This window comes from Endocarpon pusillum (assembly GCF_000464535.1).
Source record: "Endocarpon pusillum Z07020 unplaced genomic scaffold scaffold5526, whole genome shotgun sequence".
In the NCBI taxonomy this organism is placed as follows: domain Eukaryota; kingdom Fungi; phylum Ascomycota; class Eurotiomycetes; order Verrucariales; family Verrucariaceae; genus Endocarpon; species Endocarpon pusillum.
This window is the reverse complement of record NW_006916523.1, coordinates 397,753-417,845: the sequence shown is the minus strand read 5'-3', so window position 1 is coordinate 417,845 and position 20,093 is coordinate 397,753. Positions and strand designations below refer to the sequence as shown.

The window sequence follows — 20,093 nt, the reverse complement described above, 5'->3', positions numbered from 1 at the left end:
ATCAATTGCCCCCCTGCTGCTCCGCTCAACAACACCCTATCATGCTTTTTCTCCGTCATCACAAGTCCGTCTGACATACTCATCGAGTCACACTACCGTGACCCCCGACCCCCCTTACTAGGACTTCTCGAGTACTCCAAGCGCTTCATATCTTGTCTGGACTCACCTCCACCCCATGGATCATCCTGCCAGCCCAATTGCTGGCCCGCATACCCAGTTCCAGGCGTTCCACCATACTGGCTCATGCTGTGAGACTGTGGAGGCGGGTACTGTGCCGAGGGGTGCCGAGGCATCTCCGGTGCGTGAGAATTGAAATCGTGCGATTTTCGGAGGAAGCTGAAGGTTGCGTTCGAGATGCCCAGGCTGAGAACGACGATCAGGATTCCGAAAAGCTGGGATGTATATTAGTATCCATGTAAACATTTCATCTAGGTCAGCACATGAATGGTGCCAAAGAGAGCTGTAGTCGAGGAGACGATCTTCATGTTTGGGCTCAAGAGAGCCTGCGCTACGACCAGGAATATAGCTGGAATATCCTTCAATCATTTCGCAATCGACCACAGGACATGGAACACAGGGCTTCCCGTTCGCTCAGCCATACTTAAGCCATGTGCCGGCCGGTTAGTAGTTGGGTGGGTGACCACCAGCGAATACCGGCTGTTGATTGTTTTTGACTTTTTCTATGCAATTTGTCCCAAAAAGACCGGCCGGTTGTGGTTGAGGGATAGGCTAGGAGAAGGAAATCAACTTACCATTGTTTTCAGACTTATCGGCTCCACAAAGCTATTCAAGATCTCGGCAAAAGTGTGAGCACTCAGTTTTGCTCTCTTGACACTGTTCGGATCTCGATTCATGCACAATTCCCAGTTGCTACAGACAGTCTCAAGTGCTGGTAGTCGGCTATCGCCAGCGCAACGGTTGTCAACGTAGCTCTTAGCGCATGCAGCCATTTCGGCCAAAGTCTCTGCTGCTGCATCCTCACTCGCACGATTGACATCTGCCTGTATGGTCGTCCAGAAGGAGTAGATGGCATAGAGGCAGCCAAGTATGATTGCGGAGTTGAAGAATAATTGTAGGTACTTGGCCAGCAGCGAGGGTGCATTTGGAAAGCTTTCGATGAATGTGAAAAGGCCTGCCATATAGCCCACCTCATGAACGGGTGGTATTGGGTTCCTCCTCTCCTTGACGGGGGATTCGTCCTCGCTTGTGTCTTCGCTTGGCCTTTGAGCACGCACCAGTTGACGCCCTAGATTCTGCTCTCGCCTCCGTCGTTTCTGCACGCGCCGTATGAGGACATTGCTGTGACTAGACTTTCCCATATCGCCACGCCCGGAGCTCGGTGCGAATCTACCGTAAAGGCCAAACAGAGAGTTGCGCTTCTCTTTCGGCTTGCCTTCGTTTGCAGTAAATGTGATGGGTGCTGCCTTTGGCGCTTCGGGCGTGTCTTCGTTGTCGGCTTGGTCAGGGGATGAGACATTCTCAGGGCCCGACGAGAAGTCGACCTCGAGTGGTTTTCGAGGGGTGGTAAAGGATGGAGCGCGATAGGGTGAGGCAGGAGGCTTTGACAGTGGAGGGATCTGCGAGAAGAGGAATGGTTGCGAGTTTGGTTCTCGAAGTGCAGGCGCAGCGTATTTCTGTGGAGATTCGAGGACACTATGAGTTCCTAAGCAGCATGCACGTTAGCGAACGATCTACCAGGGCTTTGGAATAGCTTTACTCTTCTTCTGATTCTGATTATGTTCCATGGCGAGCTTGTGGAAAGGCGATGTTACGTCTGCAGGTGCATGAGTCTGCCATTCGAAGTCCATAGGACTTTCGTGACCCCGTGGATTCATTTGTCTTAGGATATGCAGAAGCACACATTCGATGGCCTGAAATTCATAATGTTGACATCTCTGAAGTGTTCGCCGCTGGCTTGCTCTGCTGTTGTGATTTAGCCTCTTTCGGCATAGAGGCTTTCGGAAACCGTTGCCTGCATCATTTTGCTCGTAACACCTTTAAAGGATCATGTACTTTGGAGATGTCGACTTTGGAGGGGCCTTGTGTCCTAACATCACTCGATCCCTTTGACGTCCTCCTACATTATGTGCTTGATGATCCATATGTCTCCTTCGAAGCGACAGCCATTTCGTCCTGTGTGATAATGCCACAACCTCCATTGGTTTACACATACATCGAACGCACAATCTATACTCAGCTCTCCCTACTGGAGAAGCTCTATACAATCGTTACCATGCAGAGTGCTACGAACACATCTCTAAAATGCACAACGATGTCGAAGGATAGCTGGCCTTGAGATTTTGATGGTGGGAAAGATGTCAAGGCCCTGCCAGACCGTTATCAAAGACCTCTCCTTCACATTGCTACCACACCGGTACTAAATCGCATCACAGTTCACACAATTGAGTTCTGACAGTATATCCTTATGCCCCAAACATGGTTCCACAGCAGATACTTGCACTGTTTCTTGGGTGATACCTTCAAGAATGTCACTGGGGCATCTTGCCAGCCCCGATCTTCTGGATGATATTCCTCGCCTGACCAACGTCAAATTGTCTACTTTGCTAGATCCTACCTTCAGAGTTTGTAATCATTCAAGCAGTCCGTGAAACCCTAGGCCTCATGGTACGATTTCCGCCTATTCTGTGGTGGGAATTTGATCAAGGCAGCTGTGCTTGCTTCTCCAACCACAGCTGATATCATGACATCCCACAATAATTCCTTCCTGCCGTTTTTCGTCTTGCTTCTAGCGAATCCCATATTCCTTCCAAAGTTACATCCCAAACTGAGGAATACTTTGGCAGTGGCGAGAATGACCTGGGTCAGGGGTACCACTCCATTATCTCTCTTTTATTTTCCTATGGGCTTCCAAACAGTGCTTGAGTTCTGCTTTAAGTCTCATCAAGACATGACTCTATGGAATGGAAGCCCATTGTGTTCTATTCATACCGGTTAGGGGCGGGCTTCCTTATCTGACAAGAATGCTGAGTATTGGTGCCCATGCATATCCTGGAGAACACACAGTCACAGACATGTATTGCCCTTGCGCCGGTGTTGTCAGTACACGTGTAGTTGTGGTCTTACTGTGTTACCTCCATCTTGCAACATTCGTGAATATATGGAACTAATCGTGTTCTACCGGCAACTGTATCCCTATCGCTATCGTTGAAGTCAAGCTACCTCCACACAGCGGTTCTATTCATGATCTGTAGTCCTCTCATTCTGTCCCTCAGTAATCGATTTTGTGGTGGACAGAGCTTGCCACTTGACTCCAAGGTCACATTCCCGCGGCACGCATACTTCGAGCAGACTCTCACCATTCTTCAATCTACTCATTCTTGCTCATGACTCTTTCTTAAGAAAGGTATGTATTGATCCCTGAGCAGATTGGCAATCTTGCTGATAATCAGTAGCGACTGGTAGCTATGGCTTTGACGGTCTGCAGCCCCAAAGAACAACGACCTCTCAGAGCTTGGGAAGGCGTGCCTTCGGAAGAAGGTGTCAGCACTCGTCATCGCTTTGCAGGTTCGGAGTCAGCTCTATCAACTGGCCAGCAAAACTCTTCCTGGAAGATATCATCTACCAAAAAGAACAAGCTGCGGACTGTTCAGCAAGAGTCGTTCAAGGAAGTTCAGAACTCAGGCCTCATACCTAGAGGTCCAAAGGAAGACAAGAAGCATTCTAGGGATGTTGATGTGGGAGGGTCTGACAGCAGATTATCTGTTTCAAGCAAGCAGCAATCTCGTCCTCATCTTAACGTAGTTACAACTTGTGAAGATAATGTCTCTCACAGATCGACCACTGTTACCGCTTGTGAACGGTCCACCAGTACATCAGCCATGGAAAATGGCTTCCATGTAGACAAAGATGTTGAAGAACTACAGCTGCAGACAATCAAAACCGCTCCGCATGGTCAGGAGCTGCTTTCCACTTCTGGGTCGCCCAAACAAACGTCGATGAGATCGTCGTGGCAACAATATCGGGCCACTGTTCCTGTGTTTGACCCTGTCTTGCCAGCACAGATGCCAGCAGAACCCTCTTTTCACACGAAATATCACGACAACGAAATTTTGTTGAGCAACAACTTCGAGGGCATTCTTACTTTGCACCCCATTCTCATAAACAGTAACGAGGAGATGGCTTCAAACTCAGCTATCACCATGAGCAATGCACAGGAGGCGATTAATCAGCTAAGGGCTGCCAACGAGGATCTTATGTCAGCGACCAAGTACTATCGCCTGCTGTCAGAGATCACCATGAAGGCTGCTGCACTTCGTCGTGGATGTGGGTGTGCTTCCAGATTCCAGGATGTATTTCATACTGACAACCTTGAACAGATACACGCACAGCAATCCAGCCAGCTAACCTCAATCCGGAACAACGCCGTCTGCACCAGGTAATCATCTCAGATGGCCTGACAATGCCAAATTCTGCTTTGGAGCGTGCCGAGGTTCTGGCCAATGTCATCAAGCTTCATCTCAACTGGGAAGTGGAGAATCTCAAAAACGGGGTGAATGCATCAGCTTCTCTCAACAGCTTCGTCGGATTTGCTGGGCTCTTCATACCACAGGTTCGAGACTTGGCTCTGGCGGATTACGTTGGTGGAGAAGATACGATACGTGTACGCTTTAACATAGCTACCGTTGCCACGAACCTCTTACGCTGGATCGTGGAAATGTGTGTCTCGATGGCCGAGCACCATGCACCGATGTACCAATCATATCACGCCGTTCGATGGTACGAGGAGGGACTGAAGGCCTTGAGGTCTATTGACTCATGCTTGGAAGCTGTTTGTATGAACAAAATGGCGGCATTCCCCGAAGCGAAGAGGCCAGCGTCTGACACCGAACTGCCTGGGATGTTTTCACCTCGCATTCTGAATTGGGTGAGCTCGAAGCTGGACTGGGTGAACAAAATGGCGGATAAGCTACAGAGCAAGGCTCCCATGGTGCCAGGTCCAGATGGTAGCTTGGAGGTACCCTTTGGCCGAACGAGACAGGCATTGGAGGACCACCTTCTTCGCGGACAACGCTGGCCGGCAGTTTGAGGCAGCGGAGGAGGAGCGAGGACGCGAAGGCTACGGGCAAGAGAGTGAGCTCGGGCTACAATTTGCGGAGCGAGGTTGGAAAATTTTCATTCCAGTACAGCAGAGTAGATACTGAAGAATGATAGATTGCGCAAAGCAGATCCTGTTCAACTGAACTCTTATTGCAGTGACATAGCATGCAAGCAGGGTAGCAAATTACTTGGCACCCCTTATCTACCTCCGTACTCCGTACTGTCCTCTCCAATCCAAATTTCCCTATTACTTTATGACACCAGTCTTCCAAATCCATGCAAATCATGCGTGCGTCGAAGCTCAAAGTCACCATAGTAGTGTGAGAGAGAGGAAAGTCAGGTTTGATCGCTGAGAGGAGTCCGAGGCTGTTTGGACGGGCGATGCAATGCGCCGCGATTTCACCTATTCGGCTTTCAGCATTTTTTGGCTAATCAAACCCAGATATTCCGCATGTCAAAGGCTATAAAACGACATAAGGTTGCTCGTCTTCAAGCCGAAGCTCTTCTTATGAGAAGGACCCCGACGATGTGGCCCATAACCGCTGTGCCTTAATCCCCTAAGGGTCTCCCAGATCGATAGAGGACCTTCTTCGAAAGAGGACCTTCTTCAAAGAAGAACACCCCTTGAACGCCCATGTCGCGGCTGCTTCCCCAGCCTGCGGGCGAGCACTCGTCAATGAGCCACGCTGGGGGGGTTTTTTTTGACAGCATCTTATGCCTACGGTACATTATACTGTGATCGAGGGTCTCAAGTCAGAACACCGATTTCAAGGCAGGCTCCACACAATTGAAATATGTGTCTGAAGCTGAGAACAGCTCCCTCAAACCACCACAAGAAGATCAATCAAGTGCTACACCTAGAAGTTGAAGATAGCAAGTATCCACCAGGGTCAGAGGAGTCCTGTCTCTTCCGGTTCAACGCAAGCCCTCCAATGACTGAAGCCGATTGCTTTTGGCCAGGGTGGCCTGCTGGATGCTTCATTCCTCTCCCCACCCTCACCCGCTTCGGCATCGGCATCGACCTCGTTTCCCGGCTGTCATCCCACCTATCTCCCCTTCTTCGTCTCCGCACTACCCTCCAATTTCAACTCAATCAAGTTCACTCCCACCTGCTCCACCTCCGCCCATCCCTTCTGCCTCCCCCAGAACCTCGTGACTGGCGTACTCTCCCTCAACGTAGTCTCTCTCGCTTCGTCCTCCAGACTCTTGCGCGTAATGTCCTTGGTCAGCCCACCACCGCTGGAGACGCTCCTCGTCCTCAAGCTCTGGCGAGTCATCTTGTCAACGCTTAATCCTGTCTCTTCAAGATAGCGCTTTCGAACCATATAGCGTTCTGCCCGCTCCTTGCGCATATTTTCGCTGTCTAATTTGGAAATGACTGTGCGGACGGCAAGCCGGACGAGGAGGTAGATGTGTTCTGAGGCAAAAACGCTGAGGAGGAGAGCCCAGAGCTTGATGTCGCTGGGTCGGCCGCTGGGTCCTACTCCGTCGTTGCTAAACATGTACACGACCGCGGCGGTGGTGATGCTGCCGAGCCAGGTGAGGAAACCGAGGGCATCAAGCCATGGTCCAATGCTGTCGGCTCGTTGTGGAATAGGTCGTTTGCACTCGGATGTGATTTTGAACGTGTCGCTACGGAGCTCGATCCAGTTGTTTATAAGGAAAGAACATGGGACTAGAGGCCAGACGGCAGAGAAGAGGGAGAGGTAGCCGAACTGGATGCACATCTCCCGGAGGTCGGAGGTGACGTCGTAGTCGCCAAGGGTGGCTTCGTGGCGCACTCGAGCCAGGAAGGCTTTCTCCTCTGGCGGGTCGTTTGCTGAGGGAGGCGGAGCAGCACCGCCCTTTGCTTCAGCTCGGGAGGATTGGATCTCTTTGAACTTCGTGGTGCCTTTGCGGGTAATGAGTGGGACGACGGTCTCCAGCGCGAAAGAGACAATTTGCGCGGTCACCGTGAAGTAGATGACTTGCTTGCGGAGCCGATCAGGATTGATGGTGAAACTGTAGGCTGGTGGAGTCTGCATCTGCTTCTCGTTCTCGGCAAACGGTTTGACGGTGAGGCTGAAGATGTCAAGGTACGGGACGAGAACGGAAGCAAAGGGAACGTAGACGAAGGCAGTCAGAAAAATGCCAAGATAGGAGGTGATAAAGTTCAGGACGAAGACTTTAGAAGTCATCGCTTTCTCGTAAGCATCTTCTGTTTCGTAGTTCTCAAACTCTGTCAGTCGTGTCGCAAAACCGGTCAAGAACGTGGAGATGGTTGGAATGAGAGTTGTAAGAAGAACGGTAGGTATAAAAACGAGGACAGATTTGAGTGGACCGTTATACACTTCGGAGATGAAGATTTCGATGCCGAAGCAGGTGCATATCAAGGTGCCAAGAGCAATCGCCGCAAGTATCACGAATGGAATCTGAAGGAGCTGCCGTTGTAGCCGCTGTGTTGCCGGGAACCATTTTACAGTCTCGCCAGTGATAGGATCCTTGGACTCCTTCTCGTACTGGAAGTCGCGTCGTCCCTTCTGAATGGCGGATACATTTCTGACTCCCCAACGAACAGCAAGATCTGCTTCTTGTCGTTTCCACCATTCCACGAACACCACACACCACAAGCAGTTGACCACCGCATATATCATGGAGAAGTAGCCTAGAAGAACCCAACAGGAGAAGCCAAATGCGGCGAGATATATCAGGAAGTAGAAATAAGTTTGCAAGAAAGCAAAATAGTAAGCAATCTGAAGCTTGTAAGCAATACTGGTCTGCCCACAGTCTGTATTAAACTGACCTTTTCACCAAGATTGTCCCTGACAGAGTCGATATCTTGAGGCGATAGAAATGTCTTGCGAGCCCATTCTGTCATCCACTCCTTGTTCAACCGCACATCGTGTAGGGGGAATATTGATTCCACATTCTCCCATACTCCATGCTTCGGCGTAATGCCGGCTCCACCTTCACTGGGTTCTGAGGTTATCATGTCGTAAACTAGTCTAAAGCGCTCAGCAGGCACTAGGGGCTCTTTGGTAAGCACATTCTCAGTTCCTTTATCTGGCTGGGCTTGACGAGCTCCATGTAGCCAGTCTCGAACCCTGTTGGAGGATGTACATCAGCTGGTGGCATGGGGATATAGACAAGAGTTACCTTGATCGATATACAACTTCATTAAATATCTTCTCATCGGCGGCCTTGACAAAGACTAGCAGTGTTGAGTCTTCCCCATTTCGTACCTCAGTCTCGAGGCCAACATCGGCTAATGCTCTGATCAGATTCTGGAAATTCGATATTGCTTTGTTCTTGTCTAGTGGCATTGAGGTCAGCCGCAGGCAGGCTGGCCAATGGCAGAACACCAAACTTACCCTCTCGGGAGAAGCGATATACGAGCACATAGTCGATATCCAGATTGGATTCCGCGCTGGCTGACGGTGAAGCCATCACTCCAGCTGAGACGTTTGATGCAACGCAGTCTTTCTCGTCACTACCGAAGTAAGGTAAAGGTGTGCATGTGTACGGGTCAGACTCCCATAGAGAACCGTTCTTCAAATAAAGATCAACTGGCGTTGCGACAATTGTTCCAAAAGCAAGAAACTCACATCAGAGCTACATCGTACCAACTACGTCATCGTCAACATAGAGCTTGGCATTTGCTCTGTTTTAATTGCACTCCGAGTCCCACTCGGCCTTTTGGTTTACGATGACATTGCTCATAAGTTGTATCTAACGTAGTACTTACAGAAAGGTGATGTATCATGGTGGCCTCCTGACAACGGTGCAATTTCAGTAGCTACAAGCAGAAGTTTCTTGCGAATTCAGAGAATCTCCTTTCCGTTCCCAAGCTTCAAGCACCTGTTGATTGCTGGCCATGGTCTCTGCCATAAAATCTCCTGCTTGTCGTGCAGATGATGCAGGTAAGGGCCGATAAAGACGTTGACCTTTGGATAGAGAAGTTTGTACCAATGGTCCTTTTACAGTCTTGCATCCTGAGAAGATGCCAATTCCCTTTTGGTCATTCATCACTCAATGAGAGTGTCTGAAGATGCTACGTCCTTCACGAACGATGAAGACTGTACCTACTACTTTTACTTATATCTCTTGTATAGAGTTTCTTTCTTTCTCCGTCCATGTTCAAACGATAGCTATCCGCAGGTGACAGGATTTCTGACCTGTCATCATGAAATCCAGACTGTCTTATTCTCTGTTCGCTGTGCATGTTGAATGGTCTTTGTTGCTTGCAGACCGTGCTGCAATGCAGGATTCTGCTGTTTCCTTTTGGTCCTTTCTTACCTTTTTTTTGAAAGACGGACCTACTCTTCTGCGTGCTCTTAAACCCCGAATGCCTTTGAAAGGTAGGAAAATGGCTCCTCAGCTCTACGCAAGACAGAGGCGTTTTTCACCGCCCCTATTTGACTGGTCGAGGAGAAGGAGAACATGACGACGTTGGAGAATTGTCGATATGTCAGACTGCCTACGCCGCGCTCATTTCGGCTCTTGAAGATCACAAATAAAGCGACCCCTGTCGAGCTTTCACTGCAAATCTTTGAGACTGGCTCTCATCCCAAATACACTGCGCTTTCTTACACCTGGGGTCATCCTGTATTTGAGGATTACCCGGATACAGAAAGGCATGAGGTTCATCATCCTTTCCCATATCAGAAGCTCCCTGGCAAGCAGACTGTTACCTTCAATCTTCATGACGCTCTGCTGCAACTACAAAAATCCGGTCACTCAGGCTACCTTTGGATTGACGCCATATCCATCGATCAGTCAAGCTCGGAGGAGAAGACTCACCAAGTCAACATGATGTGCGAAATCTACGAGAATGCAACAAGTGTTCTTATCTGGCTTGGAAAAGACGATGAGTCTACACCAATGGTAACGGAAGTACTGAGAAAGTTAGCTGTTTGTGTCAAAACCGCTCCTGACATTTTCGCGCATGATGCCGCAGCCCTACGTATGCTTGACATGGCTAGAGAACTCTATCATCCCCACAAGCATGAGCTTTTGGGTATTCCCAACCTTAATGATGATGAAGAGACTGCACTGAACCGGTTCTTGGCTAGGCGATGGTATGGGAGGTTGTGGATTATCCAAGAGGTCGCTGTCGCTAAACGAGCCTATGTGCGTTGGGGATTCTTCACTACCTCTTGGGAGACACTGTCTGCCTCTATCAATCATTGGGAGACCAGCTGCCATGATAAAGTCACATGGAGGCCACGTGAACAGTTTCCAAAGATGAAGAAGGCTACTCCGATGGGCAAGACAGCCATTATCAGAGAGGTGTCGGATTTTACTTCAGGCAAAACTCGTTCCAGTCTTCCAAGACTACCTCTCGAAGCAAAATTAAGCGTCCTGCACGAACAGTCAAACACAGGCGCTATTTTCATGATGATCCTCCGGCGAACAAGGTCATTTTGCGCGAAGGACGCTCGGGACAAAGTGTTCGGCCTTCTTGGTGTGATCAAGAGAGCTGCCCGAGTACGAAACTTGAGTGAGTGCCCAATTTCAGCCGACTATAGCAAATCAGTGGCTCAAGTTTATGAAGAGGCCACAACTTACATCCTCAAAAATACGTCCAATCTCCTGCCTCTCAGCATGGTCAGCGATCCTAGTCGAATTCTGGTGAAAGATCTGCCGTCTTGGGCCATAGATTTCTCGGTGGGCTCTCACCTCTCATTGGGGGAGATTAACGCTGTGTTAGGCGATCAGCCAGACTTCAACGCCGCGAATGGCCCGCCAAAGCTATCAGAATACCCGATCATACGTGACAGAGCTATGTATGTCCTTGCACATATTCTAGACAAAGTTGCCGACACTGGTGAAGCACCAACCGAAGTCAGCAACACCAGCCTAGAACCATATGTGAAGTTCACAAGGAGTTGTCCAAAGATATACAGAACTGGGCAACACCCTGTGGAGGTCTTGTGGAGGACTTTGATCTGGGACTATGGGCTCACAGGAAGTCTACATCCGGCTTCTGACACGTGCGGCGTATCGTTTCGGTACTGGCTCGCCTGCACGGTGTGCAATGCGATTCAGCGGGAAGTCTGGAAAGGTAGGCTGAGAAGCAACTGTTTCCTCGAAATGCGCAGTCTTGAGGAGCTAGCCGTGGGTGATCCAACAGGAAATATCCCTCGTCTCGACGAAATTGAGGAAATCTGTGAAGATAATGGTGTCTTTGAAGATGGATTAGACCCAGAGCGGAATACTGACCAAGTTTCATTCGCAATACGTGGGGGCTCGAAGTCTGACTCCAACTTAAAGAATTCAGCCAGACGGTGGGACTTTGTTTCGCGGCCGATCCTCGCATGTATCGTACTCACGAAGGGTACGTCGGATCGGGTCCATTTTCGACGTGTAAAGGAGATGTGGTCATCATCGCTGCGGGCGGGAAGATACCTTTCATGTTACGGCCCGAAGCTTGGCGCAGAAATTTATGAGACTTCTCAGATTGCTGCTATGCTACACGCCCCTTTAATAGGGGATAGGACGCCCATTTCGCTCATTTAGGGCAGCTACTCTATCTGGCATTGTTGAGATAGCCCTATTAATCTCATCCAGAGTTATTTTATCCCACTCCTCCTGGATAGCCCTGCGCAGAACAGCTTCTTCGAAGATGACCCCCCTGGACTTCAAGCGCTGCTTTATTATTCTCCAGATTGTCTCAATAGGGTTGAGATCAGGCGAATTAGCAGGGTTCATCTCCCATTTGATCCCTAGAAGGTCCTTGAGTGCTTTAACCTTGTTAGAACCCTTGCCCTTGGTACCATGTGGCCTGTCATTATCTTCGATTAATACGTAATCTTTATCCTAATCAGGAGCAACGATTTCTTTCAAAATAGTCATATAATCGCTCTGAATGAGACGTCCTCCTACTCTGGAGCCGGTGTAGAAGTGGAGCTGACCATTGAAATTCCATCTAATAACTGTGTACACATGGACTGACTGATTTTGCCGCTTAAGCTTAAACTGGGTCTTTAATAAGACATTTCATGCTTTAAGCCCTGGTCAATGATGAATTCGAGCCTGTCTTTATAAGCAAGTAGCAAAATAAGACTTATTACATTATCTATACTTCAGAAACTGATCTAATTACTAATACTAATACTCAAATCCCTATATAATTCAGGCATTAATATATAGTTATAAAAGCATTTTTTTCTGTATAACTATATAGGTCCTTATACCAAAATCCTTTATATTCTGTTAAATTACACGTTTGTAACTATTAGTTATACTAATTGTCCTTGCCACCTTCAAATAACTTAAAGAAGCAAAGCCAAAATTAGCATCTTCAACGGCCTCAATTGCTTCGCACTCATGTGGAGCAAGTACTCGTTTTCGGCCTCGATTGTGTATCCTCTTACTGCGGCGTGCAGTTGCTTCTTTAATGATTCGATAGCCAGTTGATTTAGGTACATTATGTATCTTAAATAGCTCTGTACGAGGTAGTTTGCCAGCTGTGTGGCGTGCATCAGCAAGGAGGCGCGCACGGCGCGGCGTATCGAGCATCGTTTTTGGCGTTCGCAAGGGTGCAGGAGAAGGAGGATCTATCGAATAAGACTTTCGGCAGACGCGTCGTCTATTTCCCCGTTCAGAATCCATTGTTCACTAGATTTGAGTGAGTATTGGTAGAGAAATAGGGGAATGAAGAAGGGGGGGAGAGGAAGGGGATCTGAGAAGTCCCATAAATTTCTGCGCCAAGCTTCGGCCCGTAGGATCTCCAGAAGACCTGAAGTTCCAACTGCTAGGCGACACCTATGTCAATGGCATCATGCACGGAGAAGCCCTGAGGTCGTCTGATGTGGAATGGAAATGGGTTCAACTTGTCTGAGCCCGCGTGGATTGTAGGAATGACACCCGATGGCTGAATGCTATCAGGCTGGATGACCGTCATCCAGGAAGCTTGTTTGCATCAGCTTCTCGAGCCACCTTGATGCCCGGTGACGAAAACATGGACAGCATTCATGCGTGCGACGTTTTCTCCTTGCCTTACGGTCTCTCGTTTCTAACTTCCGCTGTCGCATCTTCTGGTTTGGATCGTCTTCAAGGGAGACTCCAGCTCCTCTCTCTCCTTAACCATCATCGTGGCGCACCAGAAATATGTCTTACAGAAGAAACCTCTTAAGTAGAACTTATCTTATTGAGCCATCATACTCTCCCACTGCCCCCTCTCTCCTTCTCATGCAAATCTGCTATGCTATGCTATGCTATGCTCTGCTATGATATCTGCCCCATACATCTTCTGCCCAGTGACGCCTGCCCGATCGTATGATGACTGACCCTCCCACTCCGTTTTTCGCCTCTCGCTATCGTTTGCAGATTACTCCCAATCCACAAGTTCCCCGTAAAGCACGTTTCCGCACTGATGACCGATGTACAGTTGTGAATTCCCGGTCTCTGGTCGAGATCAGAAAAAAATACTTATTCGTATCTGACCGGAGCAAGCACTGTTCCTGCTGCTGGGATGTCGCCGTGGAGAGGGAGATTTCCAGACCAGGTAGGTAGGGTGTGGAGAAAGTAATGGGAGTGCTCATGGGTCCGAGTATGGCAATTGGTTCATACGGGGGATGGAAAGACAGACCTTGAGACGAATGTGTGTACGTGTTCTGTGTGCATTGCTCTTGTGTAAAGATGTACAATAAGAATGACAACTACTTTCCGTACTCTCTATCCCTAAATCTCTACCTCTTCCTCTTCCTCTTCCTCTTCCTCTTCCTCTTCCTCTTCCTCTTCCTCTTCCTCTTCCTCTTCCTCTTCCTCTTCCTCTTCCTCTTCCTCTTCCTCTTCCTCTTCCTCTTCCTCTTCCTCTTCCTCTTCCTCTTCCTCTTCCTCTTCCTCTTCCTCTTCCTCTTCCTCTTCCTCTTCCTCTTCCTCTTCCTCTTCCTCTTCCTCTTCCTCTTCCTCTTCCTCTTCCTCTTCCTCTTCCTCTTCCTCTTCCTCTTCCTCTTCCTCTTCCTCTTCCTCTTCCTCTTCCTCTTCCTCTTCCTCTTCCTCTTCCTCTTCCTCTTCCTCTTCCTCTTCCTCTTCCTCTTCCTCTTCCTCTTCCTCTTCCTCTTCCTCTTCCTCTTCCTCTTCCTCTTCCTCTTCCTCTTCCTCTTCCTCTTCCTCTTCCTCTTCCTCTTCCTCTTCCTCTTCCTCTTCCTCTTCCTCTTCCTCTTCCTCTTCCTCTTCCTCTTCCTCTTCCTCTTCCTCTTCCTCTTCCTCTTCCTCTTCCTCTTCCTCTTCCTCTTCCTCTTCCTCTTCCTCTTCCTCTTCCTCTTCCTCTTCCTCTTCCTCTTCCTCTTCCTCTTCCTCTTCCTCTTCCTCTTCCTCTTCCTCTTCCTCTTCCTCTTCCTCTTCCTCTTCCTCTTCCTCTTCCTCTTCCTCTTCCTCTTCCTCTTCCTCTTCCTCTTCCTCTTCCTCGCTCTTGCCTTCTCTTTCTCCCTTCCCCTGACCCACCTACCTCTCGAGATGAAGCACCATCACAACTTCGCCCTAACCATCTCCTGCGGAGACACCAACGGATCATAAACCCCCAATCCTAACGTATCACTCGGCACGGTGGTGGCATGCAAGCTCAACCCGCTCGTATCCACCAACGTCGGGTTCAGCTGGTCCACCCTACTACACCCGATCAGCCGCATATTCATCTCCATCTCATCCTTCAGCAGCTGCATCGCGCGATCCACGCCCGGCAGCCCATAGGCGCTCATGGCGAACAGGAACGGGCGTCCAATCCCGACGCCCTTGGCGCCCAAACACAGCGCTTTGATGATATCGGTAGCGCGCCTCACGCCGCCATCGATGTAGATCTCGATCCTGTGTTCCCAGCCGCGTTCGCGGAGGACGGGCATGACCTCGGCGAGAACTTCGATCCCGCTGCGTGCGAAATCGAGTTGGCGGCCGCCGTGGTTGGAGAGGACGACGCCTTGCACGCCACATTCGATCGCGCGAAGGACGTCTTCGACTCGTTGGACACCTTTGAGGATGATGGGCATTTTGGTGAGGGAGAGGAACCAGGGAATATCTTTCCAGCTTAGGGACGGGTCGATGAAGGAGGAGATGGCTCGGGCGGCGCCCTGGGACCGGTCAACGTTATCGCCTCCGGTGTTCTGCACATTGGAGCCTGTATCCGAGAATTTGGAACGCATGTCCTTTTCTCTCCGGCCTAGTTGTGGAGCGTCGACGGTGATGAATAGGCCTTTGCAGCCGCGTTCCTCGGCGTGTTGGACGATTTTCTTCGTAATGTCGCGGTTCTTGTTGACGTAGAGCTGGAGCCATTGCACCTGCCCATCTTCGGCGGCGTCGACGATCTCGTCGAAGGAGCAGGAGGCTAGCGTTGGGATCATCTGGATGACGTTGTGTTTGCGGGCGCCTCTGGTCAATATCACTTCGCCCTCGGGATTGCCAAGTTTGCCTAGCGCGGTGGCGGTCACGTAGAAAGGGATGTCAACTTTGGTGCCCAGCATGGTGGTGGAGAAGTCGACTTTCTCGACGTCGACGAGCACCCGAGGCCGGAACCAGATCTTGTGGTAGGCGGAGTGGTTTTCGCGCATGGTGATTTCGTCGTCCGCGCCCGATGAGTAGTAGGCCCATGCTGTCTTTTTCATGACTCTGCGGGCCACGGCTTCAAAGTCCATGAGGTTGTAGCACTGTTCTAAGATTGGCATGTGTTTGATTCGTTCTTGACGCGCTTTTTCCTCTGGGTCGTTTTCTTTTTCTTCTCTTTCGACGGTTGACATGTCGACTTGTCCGAGGTGCTTGTCTTTTGCTAGGTATTTTTCGAGAGTGTCCGGGGGATGGATAGGTTCGTATTCTTCCGTAGCATCTTTGCCTGCGTACTTGAGGATTATCTTTGAGCCGCCGGGATGTTCTGACTGAAGATGAGCCAATTGAACGGTAAGAACATGGAATGAGGATTCCTCACCTGGCATAAACTCGGTGACATCGTATACTCTTCCGTGCACTATCACCCAACATGACTCTCGAGAATTGTGCTTTGCTACTTCTGCGCCGCTGAGCTTATTGCTCTGCTCCTCATTCGAATGGTTCATCGCGGTGAAGTACTTTCAGTGCCCAGTAGCCAAACAGGAAAGAGTATCGAGTCCCAACCGTGCTGATAGCAAAGCGCAATAATGAAAGACAGAAAAGTAGAGAGAGTACTGTACAGGGCGATGAAAATGAGATATGAATTCAAGACAACTAAAGAGAATACCCCATGGCTAAATCCGTTGGACCGTGGCCAGTACCTGATATTGGTATGGTTTCTTTCCGTCATGACGACGGTCTTCGCTCCGTTGCTCTTCCTGCGATCAAGAGCCCCGCAATTTGCGCCCAGGCGATCGCAATCTAGTGACTTTTGGGACCGTTGAGGCACTCACCCCGAATCCGGCAGCCGGAAGAGCTCCATAAGAGAGCAGGACGGATACTCTGTCTGGCTGAAGACAAGGGGAGAGTAGACCACAGACCACGTCCGGGAAAGGTGGTTGTCAGGGTTCATGCACCTAGAGATTTTGGTTTCAACATGGGAAACAAGCTGTAGGCCAAGGATTCAGCCCACAATTTTATGCACGGTCAGCCTGGGTGAATCGTGGCCCTTGTAATCTCGTAGTCCACTGCAGCGCGTGACTTCACGTCCTCGCATTCCTCGTGTCTCAGAGGATCCGGTAAGTTACTTGCCATGGCCACGGTTCAGCTGACGGGGCAGTATGAAGTATTGAAGAAGCCGTCATGTGCCATGACATCGATGCTCGAGATGCGGCTGACAGAAAACGGGCAAAAGGGGACGGGATCCTCCCGCAAAAGGCAGCTTGTGCCTAGGTTTGACTTCCAAGATCATCATACACATCTCTCACAGTGCTTCAATTTCTTGCTAATCAGTGGAGATGCCCATGAAACAAAGCTCGCATTGAATCAATTGACAACTCGCAGCGAGAAAGATCACCTTTGTTAAAATTGGGAGTGGACTCGGACACCGAAGAGCCTAGCAGCAACCTCATTTTTGTGATCTTAACCCCAAGGAACGTGCTTTGTGTACTTTGAAGACAGGGCTTGATTTGGTCGTCCTGCTACCATGAGATAGTGCATAGAGAATCTCACCATCGCCAACCCAAACATCGGCTTCACCATGCCGCGAAATCACACAACCTCGACCTCCCAGCCCCTCACCCCACCACCACCCATCCTACCCACCTCCCTCGAAGCCAAGCTCGTCGTCCTCGGCTCCCAAGGCGTTGGCAAAACCTCCCTCGTCAACCGCTTCATCTCTCCATCTACAATCCTCTCCCCTCCATCGTCCTCCTCAACCCTAATCGCCCCTCAGTCGACCATCGGCGCCTCCTTCCACACCAAACGCGTCCTCGACCCGGACACCGCCACTACCGTCCGCCTCCAAATCTGGGACACAGCAGGTCAAGAACGCTTCCGCAGCATCTCGCGTCTTTACTACCGAAACGCGAATGCTGGCCTGCTCTGTTACGACATCACCAACGAGGCGAGTTGGGAGGACATGAAGGGCTGGCTGCGGGAACTGAAAGCGCAATGCGGAGACCCGAGCGGCAATGGTGAGGGATTGGTGATTCATGTTGTCGGCACGAAGAGCGATATCGTGGCTGAGGATCCGTCGAGGAGGAAGGTGCCCTTTGAGAAGACGATCGCATATGTGGCGGAGCAGCTGTACCCGAGTCAGGCATCGACACCGCCGCCGACGACTGGTGCGTTTGTGCCGCAGTTACAGCAGCCGCATAGCATGGCGGCGTTGCAGAGCCCGGACTCGAAACGGAGTAGCGGGTTTTGGGGACAAGATGTTGGCTGGGATAGTTGTCATGAGGTGAATGCTAAGGATGGCGAGGGGATTGAGGAGGTGTTCAGGGTGATTGCTAGGAAGTTGGTTGAGCAGCGGAACCAGAGGATTGAGAGGGAGGAGAAGGAGTTGTTGACGAGGACACCGGGGTATGATGGCCCAGGCAGTGATTATTTCTCTTCGAGAGGAAACGGAGATGGCAGTGGGAGTTTCCGAGTAGGGATGGGTGATAAAAGGAGGAGTTGGCTGGGCCTGCCGACGGGGATGACCATCGGAGAAGCCGGAGAGCATATTTATGAACCGCAGGAGAGCGCGAAGAGGAAGGGCAAGTGTTGTTGATTGGAGGAAGGGGAAGCTACTGCAGTTGTCCTATGCAACGCAATTTCGCATGCAGAAGGGAGCCTTGGGACGGGAAGGCCAACGCCAGGCATGGTCAGGGCCAATTTCTGGACAAGCTCGATCCAGACGTGCCATGACTTGCAGAAATACTGGGGAGGATGGTTTTCTTGTCTACGGAGATGTTGTATAATTGTCAATACAATCGCCGGAACGTACATAGGTGTCTTGGAGGACAGCTTGGTTGAAGCAGTGTATATTAGACCTCCCTGCGCGGTGTAGAGCGTAGAGGCATACTGCAACTGCCTCAATCAAAACTGTTCTATGATGAACCACAAATACCCATCATCCTCACGCGTTACCTTACTTCCATAACTTGCCTAAGCTGACCTCCTTATCGTCATGTTTGTTGAGGACCTTGGCTGTGGCCAGATCAAAATCCTCTTGGGTAACATGCACCCGCCTTTCTCTCAGAGCATACATGCCAGCTTCCGTGCAAACACCTTTGAGCTCTGCACCAGAGCAGCCATTCATCTTCTCGGCAATCTTGGTCAGATTGATTCCGCGGGTTAGGTTCATGGAGCGCGAATGGATTCGGAGAATATCAGCTCGAGCTTCGACACTGTAACCTTGTTAGTTGTTGGTGTTTTCGAGAAATCGGTTTTGACTCACGTCGGTGGCGGAAATTCAATCTTTCTGTCTATCCGACCAGGTCTCAGCAGCGCCGGATCAAGAATATCCAGTCGGTTGGTAGCCATAATGACCTTGATGTTCTTTGTGGGCTCGAAACCATCCAGCTGATTGAGCAGTTCCAACATCGTTCTTTGTACTTCGGAATCACCGCCACTGCTGCCCTCCACCCTACTAGAACCAATGCTGTCGATCTCGTCCATGAAAATAATACTGGGCGCATGCTCTCGAGCCATGACGAAGAGTTCTCGGACCATTCGGCTTCCCTCACCAATGTATTTCTGCACCAACTCCGATCCTGATACACGGATGAACTTGCAATCGGCATGATGCGCCACTGCTCTGGCAAGTAAGGTCTTGCCTGTGCCAGGAGGGCCGTATAACAGCACGCCTTTAGGTTGCGCGATGCCTAAGCTTTCGAATAATTCTGGATGTTGTAGACCAAGCTCAATCACTTCTTTGATCTCCTTTATCTGCTGATCAAGACCACCGATCATATCATATGTGCTGTCGGGGACTTTTTCGACCATCATCAAGGACACTAGTGGATCCACAGAAGAAGGTAGCATCTTTTCCAGCTTATACGAATCCGACAGCAACGAGACCCGTTTACCGACTGTGAGCTTCGTGACGTCGACGCTGTCGGCGATATCGACCACTACGCGAGGATCAGTATCAAATCAACAGAAACCTGGTCGGTGGAGGTCGGACCGTATTTGCCTTCCGGATGTACTTTGACAAGCACCTTCTTGGTGCCCATCACCTTGACGACCTCGCCGACATAAGAACCCGGCTGCTGCAGCAGTCCCAGCTCCTCCCGTAATAGCCGTACTCTTGAGTTGTAGTCATTTCGTTGAGCTTCTAGTCTTCGAAGAACTGCTTGACCTTGAATGATCTCAAGTTTGAGGCTTTCAATCTTGTTGTGGAAGAAGCTGTCTAGAGCCATGGTGGCTACAACGAAGTGACGTAGAGGTTACTTGGGATGTTTCTTGGATCCGGAGAAGATGGTGGCCTTCTCTTTCTAGCGCTCTGTGATATGCAGGAGAGTCTTTCTATTGTTCCAAGATGGTATGAAACATCTCTAGATTTACGATGTAAGCGCAGGCGTATGTATCAAATTGCGAGGACCGCGCCTAAGTTGGTCTTTTAGCCTGGCTAAACTGTTAGTCTCGGAAGATCTTTCCTAAGGGCAACTTGGCAGGTGTTTCGGGGCCGTTTAGGGGCATCTCGTGCTACT

General features: G+C 50.1%; 7 protein-coding genes across 7 annotated transcripts; 3 read left to right on the top strand and 4 right to left on the bottom strand.

The window, feature by feature from the left end:
* Positions 1-92: 92 nt before the first annotated feature.
* Positions 93-1,745, bottom strand: EPUS_01940 (uncharacterized protein; the record flags this gene model as incomplete). Its single annotated transcript, XM_007806676.1, has 3 exons — positions 93-392; positions 753-1,663; positions 1,718-1,745. 3 exons carry the CDS (start codon positions 1,743-1,745, stop codon positions 93-95), a joined length of 1,239 nt encoding a protein of 412 aa, XP_007804867.1.
* Positions 1,746-3,425: 1,680 nt separating this feature from the next.
* EPUS_01939 (uncharacterized protein) lies at positions 3,426-5,047 on the top strand (the record flags this gene model as incomplete). The annotated part of the gene is made up of 2 exons (XM_007806675.1): positions 3,426-4,284; positions 4,338-5,047. 2 exons carry the CDS (start codon positions 3,426-3,428, stop codon positions 5,045-5,047), a joined length of 1,569 nt encoding a protein of 522 aa, XP_007804866.1.
* Positions 5,048-6,104: 1,057 nt separating this feature from the next.
* On the bottom strand, positions 6,105-8,484 carry EPUS_01938 (uncharacterized protein; the record flags this gene model as incomplete). The annotated part of the gene is made up of 4 exons (XM_007806674.1): positions 6,105-7,790; positions 7,841-8,141; positions 8,194-8,350; positions 8,409-8,484. 4 exons carry the CDS (start codon positions 8,482-8,484, stop codon positions 6,105-6,107), a joined length of 2,220 nt encoding a protein of 739 aa, XP_007804865.1.
* A 993-nt stretch (positions 8,485-9,477) lies between these two features.
* EPUS_01937 (uncharacterized protein) lies at positions 9,478-11,556 on the top strand (the record flags this gene model as incomplete). Its single annotated transcript, XM_007806673.1, has 1 exon — positions 9,478-11,556. The coding sequence occupies one exon, from the start codon at positions 9,478-9,480 to the stop codon at positions 11,554-11,556; it is 2,079 nt and encodes a 692-aa protein (XP_007804864.1).
* A 2,166-nt stretch (positions 11,557-13,722) lies between these two features.
* EPUS_01936 (uncharacterized protein) lies at positions 13,723-16,082 on the bottom strand (the record flags this gene model as incomplete). The annotated part of the gene is made up of 2 exons (XM_007806672.1): positions 13,723-14,478; positions 14,529-16,082. The coding sequence occupies 2 exons, from the start codon at positions 16,080-16,082 to the stop codon at positions 13,723-13,725; spliced, it is 2,310 nt and encodes a 769-aa protein (XP_007804863.1).
* A 1,073-nt stretch (positions 16,083-17,155) lies between these two features.
* Positions 17,156-18,169, top strand: EPUS_01935 (uncharacterized protein; the record flags this gene model as incomplete). The annotated part of the gene is made up of 1 exon (XM_007806671.1): positions 17,156-18,169. The coding sequence occupies one exon, from the start codon at positions 17,156-17,158 to the stop codon at positions 18,167-18,169; it is 1,014 nt and encodes a 337-aa protein (XP_007804862.1).
* Positions 18,170-18,529: 360 nt separating this feature from the next.
* EPUS_01934 (26S protease regulatory subunit 8) lies at positions 18,530-19,802 on the bottom strand (the record flags this gene model as incomplete). The annotated part of the gene is made up of 3 exons (XM_007806670.1): positions 18,530-18,788; positions 18,839-19,514; positions 19,568-19,802. 3 exons carry the CDS (start codon positions 19,800-19,802, stop codon positions 18,530-18,532), a joined length of 1,170 nt encoding a protein of 389 aa, XP_007804861.1.
* Between the last annotated feature and the right edge of the window lie 291 nt (positions 19,803-20,093).